Below are 20,943 nucleotides of genomic sequence, written 5' to 3' on the forward strand. Positions count from 1 at the left end.
TTCTAGTTGTGGCATGTGGGACGCTGCCTCAGCGTGGTCTGATGAGCAGTGCCATGTCCGCGCCCAGGAATCGAACTAATGAAACACCGGGCCGCCTGCAGCGGAGCGCGCGAACTTAACCACTCGGCCACGGGGCTAGCCCCTCTCATGCCTATCTTTTTGATTCCGTTAATCATTTACCCTAGTGGGTCTCAACCTTGGAATCACCTGGAACGTTTTAAAAATGTTGATGCCTGGGCCTCACTCTACACAACTGAATCAGAACCCCCTGGGGTGGAGGCCAGATCGCAGCACTTTTTAAAGCTCTTCAGCTGACTCTAATTTGTTGCTGGGTTGAGAACCACTGTCCTATACAATTGATTCTTAAATTCGAGAATGTACTCCAGTCTCTTGAGGGTTTTGCTAAAATCCAGATTCTGATTCAGAAAATCAGAATGGGGACTGAGATTCTGTATTTCTAACAAGCTCCTTGATGATGTCAATGATGCCGGTCCCTGGACCATACACTGCCCAGCAGGGTCCTACACAAGAACTCCTCATAAATGCCTTTTCTTGTGTGTGGGCGGGTGGGGAGAAATGTTGAGTTCTCAGAGATTAGACAGAGAGTTGTTCCTTCAACTCCCGACCAGGGCCCTCAGGGAGTGGACAGTGGGCCCTTCATGTTGCTGCCACGTCCTGGGGTTCACACATCTGTGGTGATGGAGGGCTGGATGGAGGTGAGGCCTTACTTACTCTGCGTGCAGTCACACGCCCCAAGCAAGGCTTTCTCGTCCTGGCTGTAATCTGCAAAGGAGAAGGACAGTGAGAATGTTCGGCCGTGCTCCTGGGAGAGCCAACAACATGGGGGCCTTGACCATTCAGTATGACATCTCCCAGAGCCTCCGTTGGCTGCAGTCTTCCCCCTGCTCTCCATCGAGGCCCCATGCTCTCTAGCCCTTCAATGGACACTCCAGCAGCACCAGATTGGGAAACCAATGCTAGGTTTGTCTCTGCTAATAACTTGCTGTGTCACTTAGACTGTTATAGTGCTTGACAGCACAGACCTGGAGACAGCAGGCCTGAGATTAAGTCCTCGCTCCATCTCTGGGTCCTTGGCCAAGCTGCTTAACCTCTCTGAGTCTGTTTTCCCATCTATAAAATGGCAATGATAATGTCCATGTCATAACATCCTTGTATAAGAGAGTTGCCAGGTTCAAAAGAAGTACTAGATAAATAGTAGTGATCACCTTTCTTTCAGTGGACAGAGCCCCTCCTTATGCCTGCCTTGTGGGGTTGTGATAAGATTATCGCTGTAAGATCTCTATCAAAGGGAAAAAGGTCAATGTCTGTATTTCTCTTCTTATTCTATCAGGAGTCAGAGTTAAACCTTTAATATTTCACCCTGCAGCCCAGCCAGCAATGGTTTGCCTAGCCTCCCTGGGAGAAAGTCAATCCACCCTGCCTGGTCCTGTGAACCTCACCAGCACTGATGGTGGGAAAGCGACTCATGTCGTGGAGGAGTTTGCTGACGACAGGACTGGACCGGGAGTATAGCCCGTGGCGATTGATCCCCAGGTGGAACTGGACCCAGCTGGCCTCGAGTCGAAGCTGCAGTGGGGGGTCGAAGGAAGTAAGGTTCAGCTGCTCCTTGTACATCCTTTGTCGTCTGAAAGAGCCGGAAGAGTTTTTTTTAATGGGAGGAACAAGAATGCAAAGACCTGCCAAAACACCTTATCTGGACACTCCATTCATTCTTTCCTTCATTCAACAAGAGTATTAAGCACCTACGTGTACCAGGCTTTATGCTGTGCTTAGGATACCATGCAGGGCAAAACAGCCACATGGTCCTTTCTTGCCCTCAGAGAGCTTACAGTCTGGCGAGCAGAATAGGTAAACAGTTACACAATACCACCATAAATACACAAACACCTAACTACAACCGTGACACAGCCTGTCAAGAACAAGGGCAGATGATGAAGAAGAATATTAGGGACGTCATATAATCTGGGTTCTCACAGAGTGATCCTGGGCCTCTTCATGCACTTTCCCACGGGAAAGTCTGTATCTTATATTTCCCAATATTTTCTGACCTAAGGGGTCAAGATACGGGAGAGGAGGTAATTAGTAAGAATGAAAAGACTGGGCCATGAGGATCCTTAAGCAGAGCTGGAAGGTGAGTTAGACGCCTCAATACATCATAGAGGAAAAGAAGAATTAATTAGCCACTTACACTGTTTGTCCTGCTCAGGAGCCTTTTCCACCAGGGTAAAAAGAAAAAAGTAAAAAACAAAGCCAGTGCCAATGTGGAGGCTTAGAGTCTAGTTTGGGAGACAAGTTGTACATCTATGAAATAACCAGAGCAAAATAGAAGGCAGTTGTAAACTGTAAATTATTATTCTGTCTATCAGGAGTCAGTCAGCCCTTCAATTTTTCACCCTGCGGCCCAGCCCAGATGGCTTACCCAGCCTCTGTGGAAGAAAGCCAATCCATCCTGCCTGGTCCTGTGAACCTCACCAGCACTGATGATGAGAAAGTGCTCGTATCATGCTAGACAAGTGGTTCAGACTAAAATATTTTAACATCTTGGAGGAGAGAAAGATGATTACATGAGGAAGTCAGAGGAAGACCACAGGGGAAGAAGGTTGACTTCAGCTGGACCCTATTGAATGGGTGGTGTTTGAACTGAAGGGGAGATGTGGAGGGTGCTCCTGGATTGGGGACAACATGAGCACTAGGAGAGGCAGGCCAGGGATGGGTGTATCAGGGGATTAGAGAGGAAGGTTGAATAAAAGGAGGGCTGAGTAAAAAGATGGAGGCCTTCCAATTGGAAGGCAAGGCAAAATCAGCATGATTTCATGGCTAGGTAAAGCTGATTGTAGTGGGTAGATGGAATTATGGGGGGGGAGTTTGAGTGTTCCTACACATCCATATTTCTCAAATTGTGATACCATACCTCTGAGGTCTGTGATGGGATGAATAACAAAACAAACATGGCCAATCTTGTTGGAATGTCAAATTTTCGCATCGGTAAATACTTTTAAAAATTACTTTTATATTAAAATAAGTATAGACATATTACGGGGGAGAAAATGAAATACACAATCACTTTTAAGATAAAACCCTAATTTTCAAAAAAAATTTTGGTTGGTCATCTCAGACTACATCTCCAAGAGTCCCGACCCTTTGGAGTAGAGGGAGGTTTTACTCTGCACTGCCCCTAGTGGAAGAGTTTGGTAAGTGCTGAATGTCAACTTGGGTCATGGAGTTCGGAAGCAAGGTGGGTCTGAGCAGGTCAGCTGTCACTCATCTCACCCTTGTGTGAATAAAGTAAAATAATACGGCTTGTCCTTTTGGGGGTTTCCTGTCCTGAGTGAAAATCTGTTGTCTTGAGGGAGGGGCTCAGTTTTGGAAACTGATGTGAAGGGATGAACGTGCAGCAGCTTTTGGTCCTCTCCAGGGTAGCCTCTGGGTACCCCTACTCTTGGAGACCTACACCTCCTATCATATCAAACATATTAAAATCCCGCCCAACATTCAATGTTTATTTTTTCTATAATTTTTTAAAGCTTTTCTTTTATCATTTTGAATTCTGTTAAGAATAAAGTATTTAGTAATATAACCGAGTCAACATTGACTCGTTGTTTTGTAAACACTGAATTATATATTAATTCATTTTGATTGTGGAGTTTTCTTGTCATTTTTGAACCAATACATTTTCTTTGTTCAGGTCTTGGAGCGTTTCAAAAGCTTTTGTACGTCTTAGGCACTGTGTCTACAGTGCTAATGGATAAAGGACTCTGACCGCTGTCTTTGTTGGTGGGTGCTGCCTGAACAAAATACCACAGACTGGGGGCTTCAACAACAGACACTTGTTTTCTCGCAGTTCGAGGGGCTGGAAGTCAGAGAACACAGTGTTGGCAGGTTTGGTTTCTCCTGTGGGCTCTCTCCTTGGCTTGCAGATGGCCACCTTCTTTCTTGCTGTTTCCACACATGGTCTTCTCTCTGTGAGCACACATCCCTACTGTCTCTTCCTCTTCTTATAAGGACACCAGTCCTATTGGGTTAGGGACCACCCTATGACCTCATTTAACCTTAATTACCTCCTTAAAGACTCGATGTCCCAGTACAGTCACATTGGGGGTCAGGGCTTCAACATGTGAATTTGGTGGGGGATACAAACATTCAGTCCTTAACAATATGGGTTTTATTTCTCCACCCTAGCTCACCTGTAGAGAACACTTAATATTCAAAATATGATTTGAACACTATTCATTTTTGTTATTTCAGAAACAGGTGAGGATATTTCTCCCTAAAATGGTAGTCTGGTTTTCAGACAGTAAGCTACTCTTCAAAACAAAGATTTTCTAGTTACTTTTTTGAACTACATGGCACAGCACTTCTTTAGCCAAGGAAGATGAAAACAGAGCAGCGAGATGTTGACAAAGGAACCCAGAATTGTCAGTGAAACACCCGTTATACTTTCTCTACCTGTACAAGTAATTCCCTAATTGGAAAAGCAAGTCATAGAACAAAGAAGGAGCCTGTCATGATCTTCTACATTTATGATGGTAATTTCCCTAACTGTTCAAGAACCTGAGAAGAGGCAGAGACAAATGCTGGTTCTATCAGGCCTTTGAGCTGCCAGGGACAGTTCACCCCGGTAATCTGGGAACCTAGTTACCGGTTACTTCTTGCCTCTACTCTCGCTGGCTGGGGTACCACACATCACTTACCAAATCATCTCAGCTCCACCTTCTTAGTTCTATATTCACTCTGAGAAACACTACACAAAGGGATTTACTTGGTTTCAGTATTTCATTAGACTTCTTATTGGGCACACGCTGACCCCATGAATCAGCCTTTCAGAAGATGGACTTTGGGTCTTTGGGAGCCATGTCTCAACGACTGGGTCCCCTGAGCCTTTGGGGATCAGGTTCTTGCACTTGATATTGAATGTTTACCCTGTGCCCCTTTGGATCTCATCCACGACTTTCTTTCTGGATGTTTGAACTCACTGTCTATTTGGTCTTCTGCCAGTCACCTTCCCACCCAGGACTCTGTCAAGGCTACATGCTTGTATACATTCACATACTTGAAGTTTTGCCATTTTACCAAGACCAGGTCCTTAAATTTCCGCTGAATTTCTAACCTTGTGTCTGTTTCATTAATCTTGTTCCTTGTGTTCTGTTCCCATTGGTGTCTAGGACCCTGTGCTGTCCTGGGACCTAATTTGACGGAACCTATATCCTGCCTATGCTTTCTCCTTCTATTGATCCTCTGGTCTTAGCCCTTCCTTCCAGCTTCTTATCCCCATGATCATTCCTAGAGAAATAGCCCCACTGGCTCTGTACCTATGCATTTGCTTAATCTGAGCCTTCCTGGGGCAACCATTTCTTCCTCTCTTTCAGCCTGTCACTTTGTATTTTATGTTACTCAAGCCTTGATTCTGAAAATAGCCAACTGGAAAGAAAGACTTGGTGGAGTCGAATTCCAAACTGCAACACTCAACATCATGATTGAGAGCAAGGATACACATACCAGGGAGAGGATATACAAACAGAAGGTTTGGACCAAAGAAGCAATTGTAAAGGAAGCCAAGACTGTTGGGTAATGAGGTCAGGCTGCAAGGAATCTGAAAGAACATTTAACCCAACCTCCCAATCCCCTCATAACATTCCTATCAAGGAGTTGCCTATTTTATCCTTGGCCAGCTCCAATAAAGGGATGCACCATTCTCAGAGTAGCTCAATCAGTCAGACCAGCTCTATTAGAAAGCACTTTCCGACACTGAGCCAAAATTTTTCTAGAGCTTCCATCATGGAGTCTTGGCTTTATAGCCTGGAGTTATGCAGAACAAATTCCTTTCTTACATTATAGCCTTTTAAATATTTGAAGATGGTTGTTAGGTGACCTCAGCATGTTCCCATCTTCAGGTTCAGTTTGTGCATTCCCTCCACCACGCTTCACAGGCCATGGGTGTGAATCCATTTGTGAGCTTGCTTACGCTTATCCATTTCCCTCTTATTTCTGACACCCAGAATGAAATGCAATACGCTAACATGGATTGCCCAATGCAGAGGAGAATGGGATCATTACCACCATTTTAGATGTTTTATTTCTATTAATGCAGCCAAAGAATGAATAATTTTGGGGAAACCACATCACATATCTCTGGGAAAATATGAGAGCTTTTTCAGAGGAATTCTAAAACTGGCCTTCAGGATTCTATGCCCTCATTCCTAGAACCTGCAAATATGATGAACCACCACTCCCACGATAATTTTGTTGCACGCCACAGTTGACCTGAGATGGGAAGATTAACTAGCCAAGCCTGATGCAATCACATGACCCTCAAAAGCAGAGAGTTTCCCCTGGCTGGTGGCAGAAGGAAATTCAGAGAGATTCAACGCATTAGAAGGAAAGCCACTTTAAAGCCACCGCTGGCTTTGAAGATGGAGGGTGCCATGTGCCAGGATCAGGCTGCTGCCAAAAGTGCTGAAAGTGGCGCCTGCCTGACAGCCAGCAAGGAAATGGGGACCTCAGTCCTATAAGTACAAGGAACTGAATTCTACCAATAACAGAAGTGACCTTGAAAGTGGACCCCTCAGCTCCAGAGGAGAATGTAGCCCGGCCGGCTGACACACTGATTCCAGTCTTGTGAGACCCTAACAGAGAATGAGTCACACCAAGCCACACTTCTGACCTACAGAACACACTGGGTGCTGTTTTAAATCTCTAAGTTTGTGGTAATTTGTTACACAGTAGTAACAAATGAATACAGATTCTGTTTACAGAGAGCCTAAAGAGCTAAATGCTCTTATTTTAAGCATGTTTTTTTATTTAAAAAATATACCTTAAGTAACAGTTTTTCTTAAATCTAGAAAACTAGTCATATAAGTTTTAGAGTTTTATTTTCTCATTAAAGAGTTTAATCAGCTTTAGGATGGGACTTACATTTCTGAGTTCTCCAGGGTCACTCAACAGAAGATAAATAGGCAGTAGAACTATCATGGTGGGAGGGGCTATGGATTTAAATCCCTAAAGAAACCAGGCAGGAAGCATGAATGAATGAAGAATTCAGGCTGAAGGCAATAAGGAGTGGTGGGGAGTGTGTCAAACTGGAGAGCATACTCCACGTCGAATGTGGGATGGATAGCTGCTATGAAGTTTCAGCTAACAGTAGTCATGTCCTGTCACTGTTCCTTCTTTCATTCATTCATTCACCAACTATTTGTTGACTGTTAGACACTGATCTACATTCTGGAGCTGGGCTGTGTGCAAAATAGATAAAGTCTTTGTTCTCATGAAACACATTTTCCTGGGAAATCATTTATTCTGAGTTTTCAAGACAAGCTAGAAATCCAGATTTTGATCAGAATGTGTAATCTCCTTTTTGAACCATGTTGACTTAAATTTAAAAATATCCTGTGTGGGCTGAGTATATTTCCAAAGGAAATGAACCAGGATCTTGAAGAGATATCTGTACTCCCATGTTCATTGCAGCATTATTCACAATAGCCAAGATACGGAAACAACCTAAATGTCTGTCAAAGCATAAATGGATAAAGAAAATACGGTATATATACACAATGGAATATTATTCAGCTTTAAAAAAGGAAATCTTGCCATTTGCAACAAGCTGAATGAACTTGGAGGACATTATGCTAAGTGAAATAAGACAGATAAAGAAAGACAAATAGTGTGTGATCTCACTTATACGTGGAATCTAAAATAGTGAAACTCATAGAAGCAGAGAGTAGAATGGTGGTTGCCAGAGGCTGGAGGGAAGGGCAAATGGGGAGATGTCAGTCAGATGGCACAAAGTTTCAGTTTTGCAAGATGAACATGTTCTGAATATCTAATATACAGTAATGTCACTGTAGCTGACACTGTATTGTATACTTGAAATATACGATCTACTGAGAGAGTAGATCTTAAGTGTTCTCAGGACACCCCCCCCCCCCGACACACACACACAAATGGTAACTATGTGAGGTGATGGATATATTAATTAGCTTGACTGTAGTGATTATTGCTCAGTGTATGCATGTATCAAATACCTTACATAGATACAATTTTTATTTGTCAATTACACCCCAATAAAGCTGGAAAAACAACCACCACAACAAAGTAGCAGCCAGTTTGTGTTCTGTGCCCTATGCATTAAGGCAAATGCAGCCACGATGGGGGTCAAAGTAGGGTAATATTAAGGTACTCACCCCAACACGTAGCTCCAGGGGAGCATCTGCACAGAGGCGACATGCACGGGAACACTATTATGGGAGGACTCTGGCTTCCAAGAGCAGAGAGAAAGATGGCTGGGACTTTTCTCCCAAGACAGCAAGCCCTCGGCAGCCTTCCAGCTCACGTAGTCGGGGAAGATTTGAACTCTTGGGATAATTATTTAAAGTCACACATGTTAAATTGCTTCAGATCTAGCATTTTATGAAAATCAAGAGAAAGGGCAAATTGTTGACCAGGTCCATAGGCCTCCCGCTAGCTTTTCCTTATTTTATTAACAGTTATTTTTATTTAAAAAAATAGTTGGGCCAGGCTCTAGCTCCCAGGGCTACTTTGAGGCTAAAGCTATGAACTCTCTTGGGAGTCTGGTGGAAAGACTGCAAAGTCCTGAACTAAGTTAGTCACCCTGCACCAGAGCAGCACAGAAAATAAGTTAGGAGAAAGAGAATTATTCTGGCTGCGCTGGATTTTGGGTGAAGCGCTGGGAGGGGGTTGGAGGTAGAGTTTTCTTAAGGGGAGCTGATAGCTGATGGATTCCAGCTACAACAACGGCTGGGGATACAGCATTTAAATCAAAAGACAAATGTGGCAACTGAGTGTAACTTCCAGACGAGGACAAGCCGCTCTTTAAAACGTTCACGTTTACTGTTCGGGGTGGGGGGGACACACGGCTCTCTGGTTGGCTATTCTGCCCTTGCCAGAGCCAGCGTCACAACTTGGGGAGAAGGTGAGGAGAGGGAAGAAAGGGTGTCATGGTATCCTTCCTGTGGGTTTTTTGGTTTTTTTTTTTCATGGTTAATGTAGATTTGTCAAGAATAATTTATTTCTTGTCAGCAACTTTGCGTGTGAGCCCTTTGTTCCTTGGGGACAACCAGCGGAGGGGCCGGGGGGCGGGGGGGTGGGTGTGTGTGCGTGCTGGAGATGGCTTGGACAAGCAGCTTGAACTTGGCCATGGTGGGGGAATTTACAACATGGAAATTGGCAAGTGTTACAAATCAGGGCTTTTTTTCGCCCAAAAGGAGAGCTAGTTTTGCAGCACACTACTGGCCTGTGCTCTGATTATGGTTGTGTGCTTGCAAATATAAAAATGGTGAAAACAGAGAATTTATCTGCTTTTTTTCCTTGTTTGTTATACTTAAGCCAAAATAGAAAGCGGACTCCTAGGAAAGCAGCTCAATATGGCAACAGTAAATATCATTATATTTTATAAAAATAAATAAATATACACACACAGAAAAAGAGAGAGAACTATGTACAATATCAGGCAGATAATCCTGGTTTTTAAGCTAGCCTTACTTTTAAAGGAAGAGAAAAAGTAGATACTACAAAAACAAAGCAGAAAGTATTGATGAGTGTTGCTTACATCAATAAAAATAAGACCTTGGTTACAAATCTCGTGACCTTGAGGGGAGGAGTAAAAAACCACTTTGCTCTTTACCCCTGCAATACTGGAGCTGTCCTTGGAAATTGTTTCCTGAAAGGATCAGCACCACTTTTAGAAAAAAACCAAAGCATATTACCATGTTTAATTTTATTTATTTTTGAATAGGAAATATTCGCATGATTCCAAATTTTAAATTTCAAAAATCTTCTTCCCCTCTATAGAGGCAACTGATGTCGCCATTTTTTTCTCATTGTCTCTTTCCACTGTTATTTTTATAGGTGTGGTAATATAAAATCCACACTGTCCTGAAATTTGCTTTATACTCTTGCCAATGGGTTTTGGCAATTGTTCCAACGCAGCACACAGAATGCGCCTTATTTCATTTAAGCCTGCATGGCATTCCAGTATATGAAAATCACAGAATTAATCTAACAACCTCTAAAAGTCTAGGTTGTTTGAAATCTTTTGTTACGACAAGCAATGTTGTGATGTTTAACCTGTACACATGATGTTTCCCCTGTGTGGGAGTATATCTGTATAATATAAATTCCTAGAAGTGTTGTTGATGACTCAAAGGGTAGGAACATTCCTGATTGTTACAGATCCTGCCAACTGCCCTCCCATCCTTGACATTGAATGAGACTCTTCATGAAGCTTTGCCAACAGTGTTATCACACTTTTTGATCTTTGTCAATCTAATAGGTGAAAAATGGTATTTCCACGTACTTTAAATTTGTGTCTTTATCCTGTTATGACTGAAATTGAGCATCTTTTCAGATGTCCAAGAGTCACTTGTATTTCCTTTGCCCATGTTTATACGGGGTTGTTAGTCTTTTTCCTATTGATTTCATACGTTTAGAAAATTAGCTCTTTTTCTCTGATATGAGTTGCAAATATTTTTCCCTCAATTTTTCGTTTATCTTTTGACTTTACCTATGGGTGATTTTTTTTCCTGCAAAAATGTTGATTTTTATAAGACTGAAATGATCAATCCTCTTGTTCATGGCTCTGACTTCTGTATATACTTAGAAAGGCCAGTCTCACTTTGAAATTATAAGAATACAAAACCAAACCAAATCAAATCAAATCATGGCTTCCTCTAGTATTTTGTGGTTTTATTTTTTCCATTTAAATATCTGAACGTCTAGAATTTACTTAGTACAAGGTGTTAGGTATGAATGCACCTTTTTTTCCTCCCCAGATGGCTAGCCAGTTCTCTAAAAATCATTTATTAAACAATCCATTTTTTAATCTCATTGATTTGAAACGTCACCTTTATCGTACAATAAATTTCCATTTATATTTGGGTCTGCATCTGAGCTCTCCATTCTGTTGCCTGTTCTGTCATACTCCCTGGGATAGTGTTTGAACATTTTTAGCTTTATAAAATACTCTGACAGCTGGTAGTGCTAATTCCTCTTTATTGCTTTTTTAAAGAGTTTTCCTGTATAGTCCAACTTGTGTAGTTATCTACATGAACTTTACAATTAGAAAAACCCCTTTAAAATGGAAACCTGAAAAAATTTTAAACAGGCTTATCAAGTAGCTTTATTTTATGCTTTCTTACATTATGGGTGACGGTGTAATTAGCACATCTCCCTAGAGGGCAATTTTCCACTTCAAAATTTATACTGAGTTTACTCTTTGACGCAGCAATTTCATTTCTGCAACTTATCCTATAGAATTATTTGCACAACTATGCCAGAAAATATGTTCAAAGAGGTTCACTATACTGTAGTGTTGTTCATAACTATAAAAATGGGGAAAACACAAATATCTCTGATAGAGGTATTTAAGAGATGGCCCTATATCTAGTCACATAGAAGACTATCTAATTTCAGAGTGGTATGTAGAGTGAATCTCGTATTTTTTTTGGTTAAAAATATCATATACACATATACATATATAGACATGCACCCACAAACACTTATATTTGCTGTGTGTGAAAAGAACATATACCAAACTGTCAATGATGGCCGGCCTTGAGGTTGACCAACAACTTTCACTTTCTACTTTATGTATTTCTGTAATTTTCCAGTTAAATAACTAACACAAAAAGTTGCTTTAGCACATTTCTCCCTCACTTCTCCATTTGTCTTCCCAACTGACATCCCTCTCCATCACTTTTTTTCGGCCTTGCATCTTCTTACTATTTGAGTTGTCCCTTCCTGATCTGGCAGACAAGCTCTCCTTAGGCTTGGATGGACTGTGACCCACAATTTTGGATCAGAATGCCCCATCCCCTTGCCCCCAGTGGTTAATTGAGGTACATGCAAATGGCCCAAGCCATACCAATCTGAAGATTTCTAAAGACTTTTCAGAGGCTCCCAGAGAAGAGCTGTTCTCTTTTTCTGGGATTCTCAGCTATAAAGAGACTGTAATGAGTTACTGCTCGTGGCCAGAAAGCCCGCCTAATGCTCCCACCGCTGAGGAAGACAGAACTGAAAGATGAGAGATAGAGCAAGTGGGCATGAGGTTGCCCAGTGGCATCGTTTGAGTACCTGGATGCAGCCATCATGCTTGGACTTCACAGATATTTGAGTGGAACAAGACCCCTTCCTCGAGCGGGTCTGGATTGGGTTTCCATCACTCGCCCTTTGAAAGAAGCAAATCCTGCTCCTGATGCATCCCACACTTGCACTGGTTTTGAGAGAGGGTGTCAGCTCCCACCTTACATAGCCCCCACACACCATGGTGGGACAGAGCCCGGCCACCTCATCTGCCCCATGGGTTCCAAGCAGGACTCTGAAATTTGTTCCTGATGTCCACAGTTATTAGGGACTTTTTTTCATAAATAAACAAAACCACTTCCCTAATCTCATCTTATATGCGAGTCAACATGAGAGGTGCCTTTTCAATAATCTTCATTATCATTCAGTGCCTAATCAAACCCTTGTTTTATTTCCCATGAAATTAGACTTATTTTTAATTTCTAAATCACCCAAAATCTTTTCCCTGGCATACTTTCAAACTTCAAGCCATTGTCATAGAGTCTTCACCTACAGAACTCCTTCAAGGACCATCTCAAAAGCCTCCACTCCCAGCATGAACATTTCTTCAACTCTCCCAAATAAAGAATAAACAGCATAGGGCCCAGCCAGGTGGTGCAGCGGCTAAGTTCGCACGTTCCGCTTCTCAGCGGCCCGGGGTTCACTGGTTCAGATCCCGGGTGTGGACATGGCACCGCTTGGCAAGAGCCATGCTGTGGTAGGCATCCCACATATAAAGTAGAGGAAGATAGGCACGGATGTTAGCTCAGGGCCAGTCTTCTTCAGCAAAAAGAGGAGGATTGGCAACAGATGTTAGCTCAGGGCTGATTTTCCTCAAAAAAAAAAAAAAAAAAATTGGGCCAGCCACGTGGCCGAGTAGTTAAGAGTTCACACACTCTGCTTCGGTGGCCCATGGTTTCGCTGGTTCGGATCCTGGGCATGGACCTGACACTGCTCATCAAGCCATGCTGAGGTGGCATCCCACATGCCACAATTAGAAGGATCCACAACTAAATATACAACTATGTACCAGGGGGCTTTGGGGAGAAAAAGGAAAAATAAAATCTTAAAAAAAAAAAAAGAAGAAACAGCACAAAAGCGAAACATGAGGCCTGTTTTGGGAGACATTGAAGACAATGACAAAGTTCTACCCCTGCTGGAATGAGGCGAGCAAAACACATTAATAAGCACAGTGAGTTGAGCAAGACTTAATCAGGAGTGTAAGAGTAGAGAAGGACACAGAATTTGTGTCATAAAGACCTGGTTCTGCCTCTCACCAGCAGAATGACCTTAAGAATCAGGCTAGGTGCCCTTGCTACACATAGCATTTCATGTGAGCCTACAACCATCCCATGAGACACATATTCTTATCCCAATTTGCAAATGAGAAGACTGAGGACAGGTCGTGGCCTTAAAAAAAAGTAGTTTAAGCCCTCTGAGCCTCAGTTTACCTATCGTGGAAAATGGGGATACCTACCTCATTGCATGTCATAAGAATTAAGTGTGGTAATATCCAACCAGAGAGCAGGCATCTAAGAATCGTTGTTATTTTTTTTTTTTTGAGGAAGATTAGCCCTGAGCTAACTACTGCCAGTCCTCTTTTTGCTGAGGAAGCCTGGCCCTGAGCTAACATCTGTGCCCATCTTCCTCTACTTTATATGTGGGATGCCTACTACAGCATGGTGTGCCAAGCGGTGCCATGTCTGCACCCGGGATCCGAACCAGGGAACCCCAGGCCTCCGAGAAGCGGAATGTACAAACTTAACCGTTGCGCCACCGGGCTGGCCGCTATTTTTGATTATTATTATTATTACTGTTTATAAAGACTAGAGACCAAGTGGATGACAAATTCTCAAAAACACAGTTGTAGTGGGTAACTAGAAACAACCAGCTTTGCAAGCCGGAGCAAAATCCCTTGGAACATCCCATCAGCAAAGGAACGACATCTACGTCATACAGTTGTTAGACACCACTGTTTGCATGCCTTGGCATGTCTGCGAGGTGGAGGATCATCCAAGGGACCCTGGAATCCTGCTGTAGCTTGTCTGTGGTCTCTCAATGCGCAACTTAAGCAGTAGTCACTGACTGTTGAGGCACTGGAGAGAATTGCTGTCTTCCATCCTTTGAATGTTCAAGCACATCTGGCCTTGGGACAAAGGAGGGGGCATCTGCTGGTGTGGGGAGGGGTGTAAAGCCTGGAGCACAGGCATCTCAGCTGCTCCCGTGGGCTAAGTGGGGGCCTGGATCCTCTTCCTGGGCTGTGGGGAGCTGAAAGCGTGTGGAGGGGAGCTGAAAGCGTGTGGAGGGTACCAACCCGTGCCCTGGTCCCTTCTGGACCTAAAGGCAGAGCCACGGGGGTGTGGTATTAACTTGCCAGGTGCTGCAAGTGTGCCCGACAAGGATGGGAGACAACTGTGACTCAGACGGTTCCGGGAGGATTTGGAAGGTTCTCAGAGCCTTGGGCGGGTCCCCACGCTCCTAGTCACTGACCACATGGCTTCAGGTCTGAAAAACCTCCTCAGTGCCTAAATGTCCTTGTCCAGAGGAACTGGAAGGAATAGGACCAACCTATGGTGACTGTAGATGCCTCTATTCTATTTATAGGTTCCTTGCAGGCTGGGGTCGGGTGCTTTTGGAGTAATTCTGGCACCAGACCATGCAAATACACACACAACAATACTCTCTGTTGGCTGCTGCAGTGCAGAAGTGGGCAGTAGCAGAAGGGGAAGTCGAGGGCTCCATTTGTCGTCCTCCAAAACTAAGGGCAAGCTGATCTTTCTTTAGGTTACTCAGCTGCAAAGCGCAGACATCTTTGACTCCTCTCCCCTCCAGATCATTTCTTAATCCTGTAGTTTCACCTCCACAACCTCTTAAATTTTCCTTTTCTTCCTGCTGCCTGTGCCAACTCAACCTGCACACCTCTCATCTGGAGCCTGGAATATCCTCTTGACTGATAGTCATAACGCAGTCTTTCCCCTGCTGCACTCCAGGCTCCCATCACTGCCAAACGAATTGCAAAGCACAGCTCCAAAAGGCACAGCCTCCCTGCTGCAAGATCCTCCACCAGGTCCTCACCGCCCATGACATCTAGTCCAAACTCCCACTCCAGCGTTCCCCTGTTCAGCCTCTTTCACTACTTTTAGTCTTTTTCCCCGCACTACCCTCCTACCTAAGCTCTATGTTTAACGCTCCCAGACGGTCCTCCCCGCCTCAGGCTGTTCGTTCACTTGGACTGCCTTCTTCCACATTTTCATCTCCAGAGATCCTTCCAGCCTTCAGGGCCAAACTCCCAGGGAACTTCCTCTTTGAAGCTTTTCCAATCCTACACTCTTGGATATAATTTTTCTCTCTCGCGCCTGCAAATGTTCATACAACTCCCATTTCTTCTATTGCTCTTGCCATTTCTGAGTCATAGTGATCTGGGCACATTTCGCATCCTTTCTAACAGATCAAGGATAGGAACAAGGAGTTGTTCATCTTTGCACCCCTTCCAAAACATAATACAGACCCTGGCACACAGATGGTACTTACACTGATTACTGAAAGAAGTCGGAACCTCTCAACTGGTGCCAACATACGGTATGGTTTGGGTATACTTTTGGTATTAGTGGGCTACAGAATATTTCAGGGCTTTGATGGTTTATAATTCAAGACAAACCTGGTCTTTCTCAGATTATTTCACTCCAAGTTGTCTACAAAAAATCTTTCTAAGTAAGGGAACTCCATGGGAGTGAGGTGACAATACAGGAGGGTTAGTGAGGGTCAACAGCAAAAGAGTTAGTGACGACTGGACATCTCTCTCTGTGTTTGAACATCACTGGGTCATTTAGAACCAAGGGTTGGCGTAGGCATAAGGAATCTCTCTTGACATTTTTAGTTACATTATACCAAACTACCAAATAATTTAACACAAAATCATTTTGAAAGTCCTGGAGCAAACATATTCTTTTGGTAGATAGTTTTATTTATTTATTTTTTATTTTTTTAAAGATTGGCACCTGGGCTAACAACTGTTGCCAATCTTTTTTATTTTTTAAGAATTGGCACCTGGGCTAACAACTGATGCCAATCTTTTTTTTCTGCTTTATCTCCCCAAATCCCCCCTGTACACAGTTGTATATCTTAGTTGCAGGTCCTTCTAGTTGTGGGATGTGGGGACGCCGCCTCAACGTAGCCTGACGAGCGGTGCCATGTCCGTGCCCAGGATCCGAACCCTGGGCCGCCACAGCGGAGCGCGAGAACTTAACCACTCGGCCACGGAGCTGGCCCCGATAGTTTTAAATGCAGATTCTCCAGAAGAAAAGAAAAGCTTTCAGTGTCCTCATAAAAATGAATGGGCAGCATGGAACTTGGTTTTCTAGTCTTTCGAACTTTAAGGGACTCTCTTGGTTTCACTCCTACATCTCTGCACACTTGGTCTCTGTCTCCTTTTCAGCATTCCTCACTCGATTCACCACGAAATGCTAGAATTCCTAAAGCTCCGTCCTGGCTCGCACCCCTTCTCCCTCTAGCCTCACTTCTGACGTGATGCATCCACACCCACAGCTGCAATTACCACTTGTACGTAGAGGGCTCACAAATGGACACCTCCAGTCCTTTGAGCCGCAGAGCCATATATCCAGCTGCTTATTTCTATAAAGGGTGACATAGCAAATATTTTCATCTTCATGAGCCATACGGTCTCTGCCTCAACTACTCAACTCTGCCACTGTAGCATCAAAGGAGCCTTAGAAAACACGTAAATGAATGGGCGAAGGTGTGTTCCAAAACAACTTTATTCACAAAAACAGGTGGTCGTGGGCCAGATTCGGTCTGCAGGCCATAGTTTGCCATGCCCCCTTTTAAAAGCATCTACATTCAACATGTTTCAAACCAAACTCACGCTCTTCCCTCCGAAGCTGGGCCTCAGCGGTGGTTTCTGCACACTGAAGGCCACCTGTCTTAGGGCAGGTTGTCCCTGAAGCCGACTCTGGGCTTCAGGCTTAGGAGCAGGCAATTGATCACGAAAGTGCTCCCTGGAGAAACCATGAGAAAGTGTGGCAAACAGGACGTGGAGAGGAGGAAGCCAGACGAAGATGCGATTCCGGGTGAAGGCCCAGACTCAGGCTGATCCTTTGGGGAGCTCTGGACCTTGTTACACCAAAAATTCATCCTGCAGTGAGGCAAAGGGGCTGAGCTTCTGTCCTCTTACTCTGGTCAGTTGTTGGCTATGATTTTTCCCGGGGAAAGAGACTGTGTGTATGGCAGGGCGTGTATTACATTATTGAGGCCACCATAACAAATCATTACAAACTTGGTGGTTTAAAACAACAGAAATTTAGGGGCTGGCCTGGTGGCACAGCGGTGAAGTTTGAACACTCTGCTTCAGTGGCCCGGGGTTCGCCAGTTTGGATCCCAGGTGTGGACATACACCGGTCATCAAGCCATGCTCTGGCAGGAATCCCACATATAAAATAGAGGGAGATGGGCACAAATGTTAGTTCAGGGCCAATCTTCCTCAGCATAAAGAGGAGGATTGGCGGCGGATGTTAGCTCAGGGCTGGCCTTCCTCAAACCCCGTCCCAAAACCCCAGAAATTTATTCTCACATACTTACGGAGGCCAGAAGTTCAAAATTAAGGTATTGGCAGAACTTTACTCCCTCTAAAGGCTCTAGGGGAGAATCTATTCCTTGTTTCTCCCAGTTTTTGGTGGTTCCAGACATTCCTTGACTTGTGGCCATGTCACTCCAATCTCTGCCTCTGTTGTCACGTCTGTCTTCTCCTTTTCTATCTAAGGACACTCATGACCCATTTAGGACCCACCCAGATAATCCAGGATCATCTCCTCATCTCAGAGTCCTTAATTTGATCATATCTGCAAGGACCCTTTTTCCAAATAACCTAACGTTCAAAGACATTTGACATGAGAATCTTTTGGGGGGTCATTTTTCTACCTAACTCCAAGGTACTTCTGGCATTTCCTAAGGGTGACGTCAGTGTCTCAGCTGTTAGCAGCTAAACATACAGAAGCTGGAGGACAGTGCAGAGCTGGGGAGGGAACCAACAGTGTTGATATATACCACTATCTGTCTGGTTGGGTGAGCTAGAATCCCAGGTGTTATCCTAGAAATTTCTCTCTCCCTCCCCACAATGTCCACTCTATCACCAAATCATGTAGATGTTACCTCTTAAATAGCTTTTGATTCTCTCCACCCCTCTCAACTCTGCCATCATCCCCCTAGCCAAAGTCACTTGGACTTTTCACTAGCCTCCTAACTGGATGCTTCATTCTGACTCCCTTTAATCAGTTTTCCTAAGTGAATCCAAAATGATTGTTTTCCAAAATGCAAATCTAATCTGGTCAACCTCCTGCCCAGAAGCATTCAATGCCTCTGCATTGCTGGTTAATAAGCTTCTGTAACATCACTTATGAGTCCTGTACTGGCCAATGCAATAGATACCAGCTACATGGCTATTTAATTTTAAAGTAATTAGCTATTAAATAAACTAATTGGCTTTTTTTTTAAAGATTGGCACCTGAGCTAACAACTCTCGCCAATCTTTTTTTTTCCTGCTTTTTCTCCCAAATCCCCTCAGTACATAGTTATATATTTTAGTTGTGGGTCCTTCTAGTTGTGGCATGTGGGACACCACCTCAGCATGGCCTGATGAGCAGTGCCATGTCCATGCCCAGGATCCAAACCAGCAAAATCCTGGGCTGCCGAAGCGGAGTGAGCAAACTTAACCACTCGGCCACGGGGCCAGCCCACTAATTGGCTTTTTAAATTTCAACAAATTAAAATTAAATAAAATTAAACATTCGTTTCCTCAGTCACATTTCAACTGCTTAGTAGCCACACACAACTAGTGGCTACCCTTTTGGACAGCACAGAATATTGACCATTTCCATCACTCTGGAAAGTTCTATTGGACAGCATTGGGCTAACCCCATGCTCCTCCACTCCAGCCACAAAAGTAATGATCCCTCCCACTGCAGGGGCTTGGAACATGCTGTTTCCTCTGTGTGGGGCACTCTTTCATCCCTCTGTGCCTACTTAAATTCTGCTCCTCTGTCCACCAGCTCAAGCCTCACTTCCTTGGAAGTCTGCGTTGGCCCCTGGACAGGTCCCATGTCCCTATTTCTGTATTCCATTGCACTGTGTATTCGCCTTCATACATGTTACACTTATAATTCCACATTTGTATGTGTTTATCCACCCCAAGCAATACAAGGGTAGTGTCTTCATCTGTTTTTACTTAATACTGGATCCTTAGCATTTTGTATGTAACAGATGCTCAATAAATATTTGTTGAACGAACGAATGTGCTGCTTATCTCACACACAGTGGATGCACAACTCTATAAGAACTACTCTCTGTATTTTTCTGGAAAGACAGTTAATGTGAATCACAGGCTTACTCAAGAGAAGTTGATCTGCCTGCTTTTTGGATGTCATATGTTTGCTATAATGTTGAAATTTCCAGAAATCTTGCCTGTCATCCTTCCCTCTTTCTAATTGTGTCATCTCTTAAATTTCCCAGTTCTCCTGAGTCAGGATAGACTGAACTGATCCTGGGAAATAACTTCTGTCCTTTCTGGAGAAATAACTAGTCCCCTTTTGGCATCTGGACACAAGTTCCCATCCAAAAGCAATGATGCCAAGCCCTCTCAAGCATAGCTATTTAAATTGCATGCTGTAGAATTTACACTTTGCTCAATTCATTGGTATGAGAAAAGCTCTTATGAGACATGACATTCTCTCTGCTTTAAAAGCTCACACTGAGGTCTCCTGGGGAGGAATTTGGTGATAATCCATTAATTATTTTCTAATTGCTTGAACCCCTGCTTATTTCCTGGAGCTGTTCATTCCTGAGCAATTCTAGGAAGTATTGTACCAGGTGGAGTGGCATAATGGGGCCCCTTCTGCTCCATCCCCTGGGTTAGGTTTGAGGATCTGTGGAGGTTCATGGAACCCTTGCCATCTGCACTCAAGATCCTGAACAGTGGGAGAAAGTGGGAATGGGGCCTTCAGGCACTCAGGCAAAATTCTCTCTGTTGGGAACTCAGTTCAATGGTCATTATGCCATAGCATCAGAAGAGAGATGGAGCAACAGTGAAAGACTTCAGAGTCATGTGATTTCTTCCCAACTAACCCCTAAGTTTCTTTCTTTTTTTTTTTTTGAGGAAGATTAGCCCCAAGCTAACATCTGCAGCCAATCCTCCTCTTTTTGCTGAGGAAGACTGGCCCTGACCTAACATCCATGCCCATCTTCCTCTACTTTATACGTGGGATGCCTGTCACAGCATGGCTTTGACAAGCAGTGTATACGTTCATACCTGGGATACGAACTGGCAAAGCCTGGGCTGCCAAAGTGGAACATGCCAACATAACCACTGGGCCACTGGGCCGGCCCCGACTAAGTTTCTTGGTGGCAAGGACCTGCCCTAGATTTCTTTTGCATCCTCCTCAGTATTTGGCAAAGTGCTCTGTACACAGGAAATGCTCAAGAAGTAACTGATTCTTAGATGCCTGAACAAGTTTCCTGCTGCAAAAACTCCATTAGACTCCAAAAAAAAATCTCTTGAACATGGCAATTGTCCTAGAATTCTATCTCTGTTAGAACAGAACTCATAAGGTTGGTCTTACTCATTTTTTGAATTTCCAGAAACATTCCAGTGAGCCTCTACGGGACTTGGCTTTCGATGGAAATCTGTGCATCTATTTGATTCATACGTCTGTTTCAATGTTCTTAGCCCTGACATCGGCCTTAGAGGGAACATTTTCTCAGAGTTGCTTTTATCATGGTGGTGATGAGTTTGGAAAAATCGTCTCCTTTGTATTGTTCTATTTTTCCTGTGACCACAAAGGA

The 20,943-nt window shown here is 43.8% G+C and overlaps 1 protein-coding gene across 1 annotated transcript in view; it reads right to left on the reverse strand.

Annotated features, from left to right (window-relative positions):
- FAM20A (FAM20A golgi associated secretory pathway pseudokinase) overlaps positions 1–20,943 on the reverse strand; it is a 58,478-nt gene that overhangs the window by 16,769 nt on the left and 20,766 nt on the right. The window contains exons 2-3 of the mRNA XM_046676249.1: positions 1,461–1,645; positions 733–783 (exon numbers count right to left, since the gene is read on the reverse strand). Of these exons, the coding sequence (XP_046532205.1) occupies positions 733–783; positions 1,461–1,645 (236 nt within the window). The remainder of the gene's footprint in view (positions 1–732; positions 784–1,460; positions 1,646–20,943) is intronic.

Source organism: Equus quagga, chromosome 11 (assembly GCF_021613505.1).
Source record: "Equus quagga isolate Etosha38 chromosome 11, UCLA_HA_Equagga_1.0, whole genome shotgun sequence".
Lineage (NCBI taxonomy): Eukaryota > Metazoa > Chordata > Mammalia > Perissodactyla > Equidae > Equus > Equus quagga.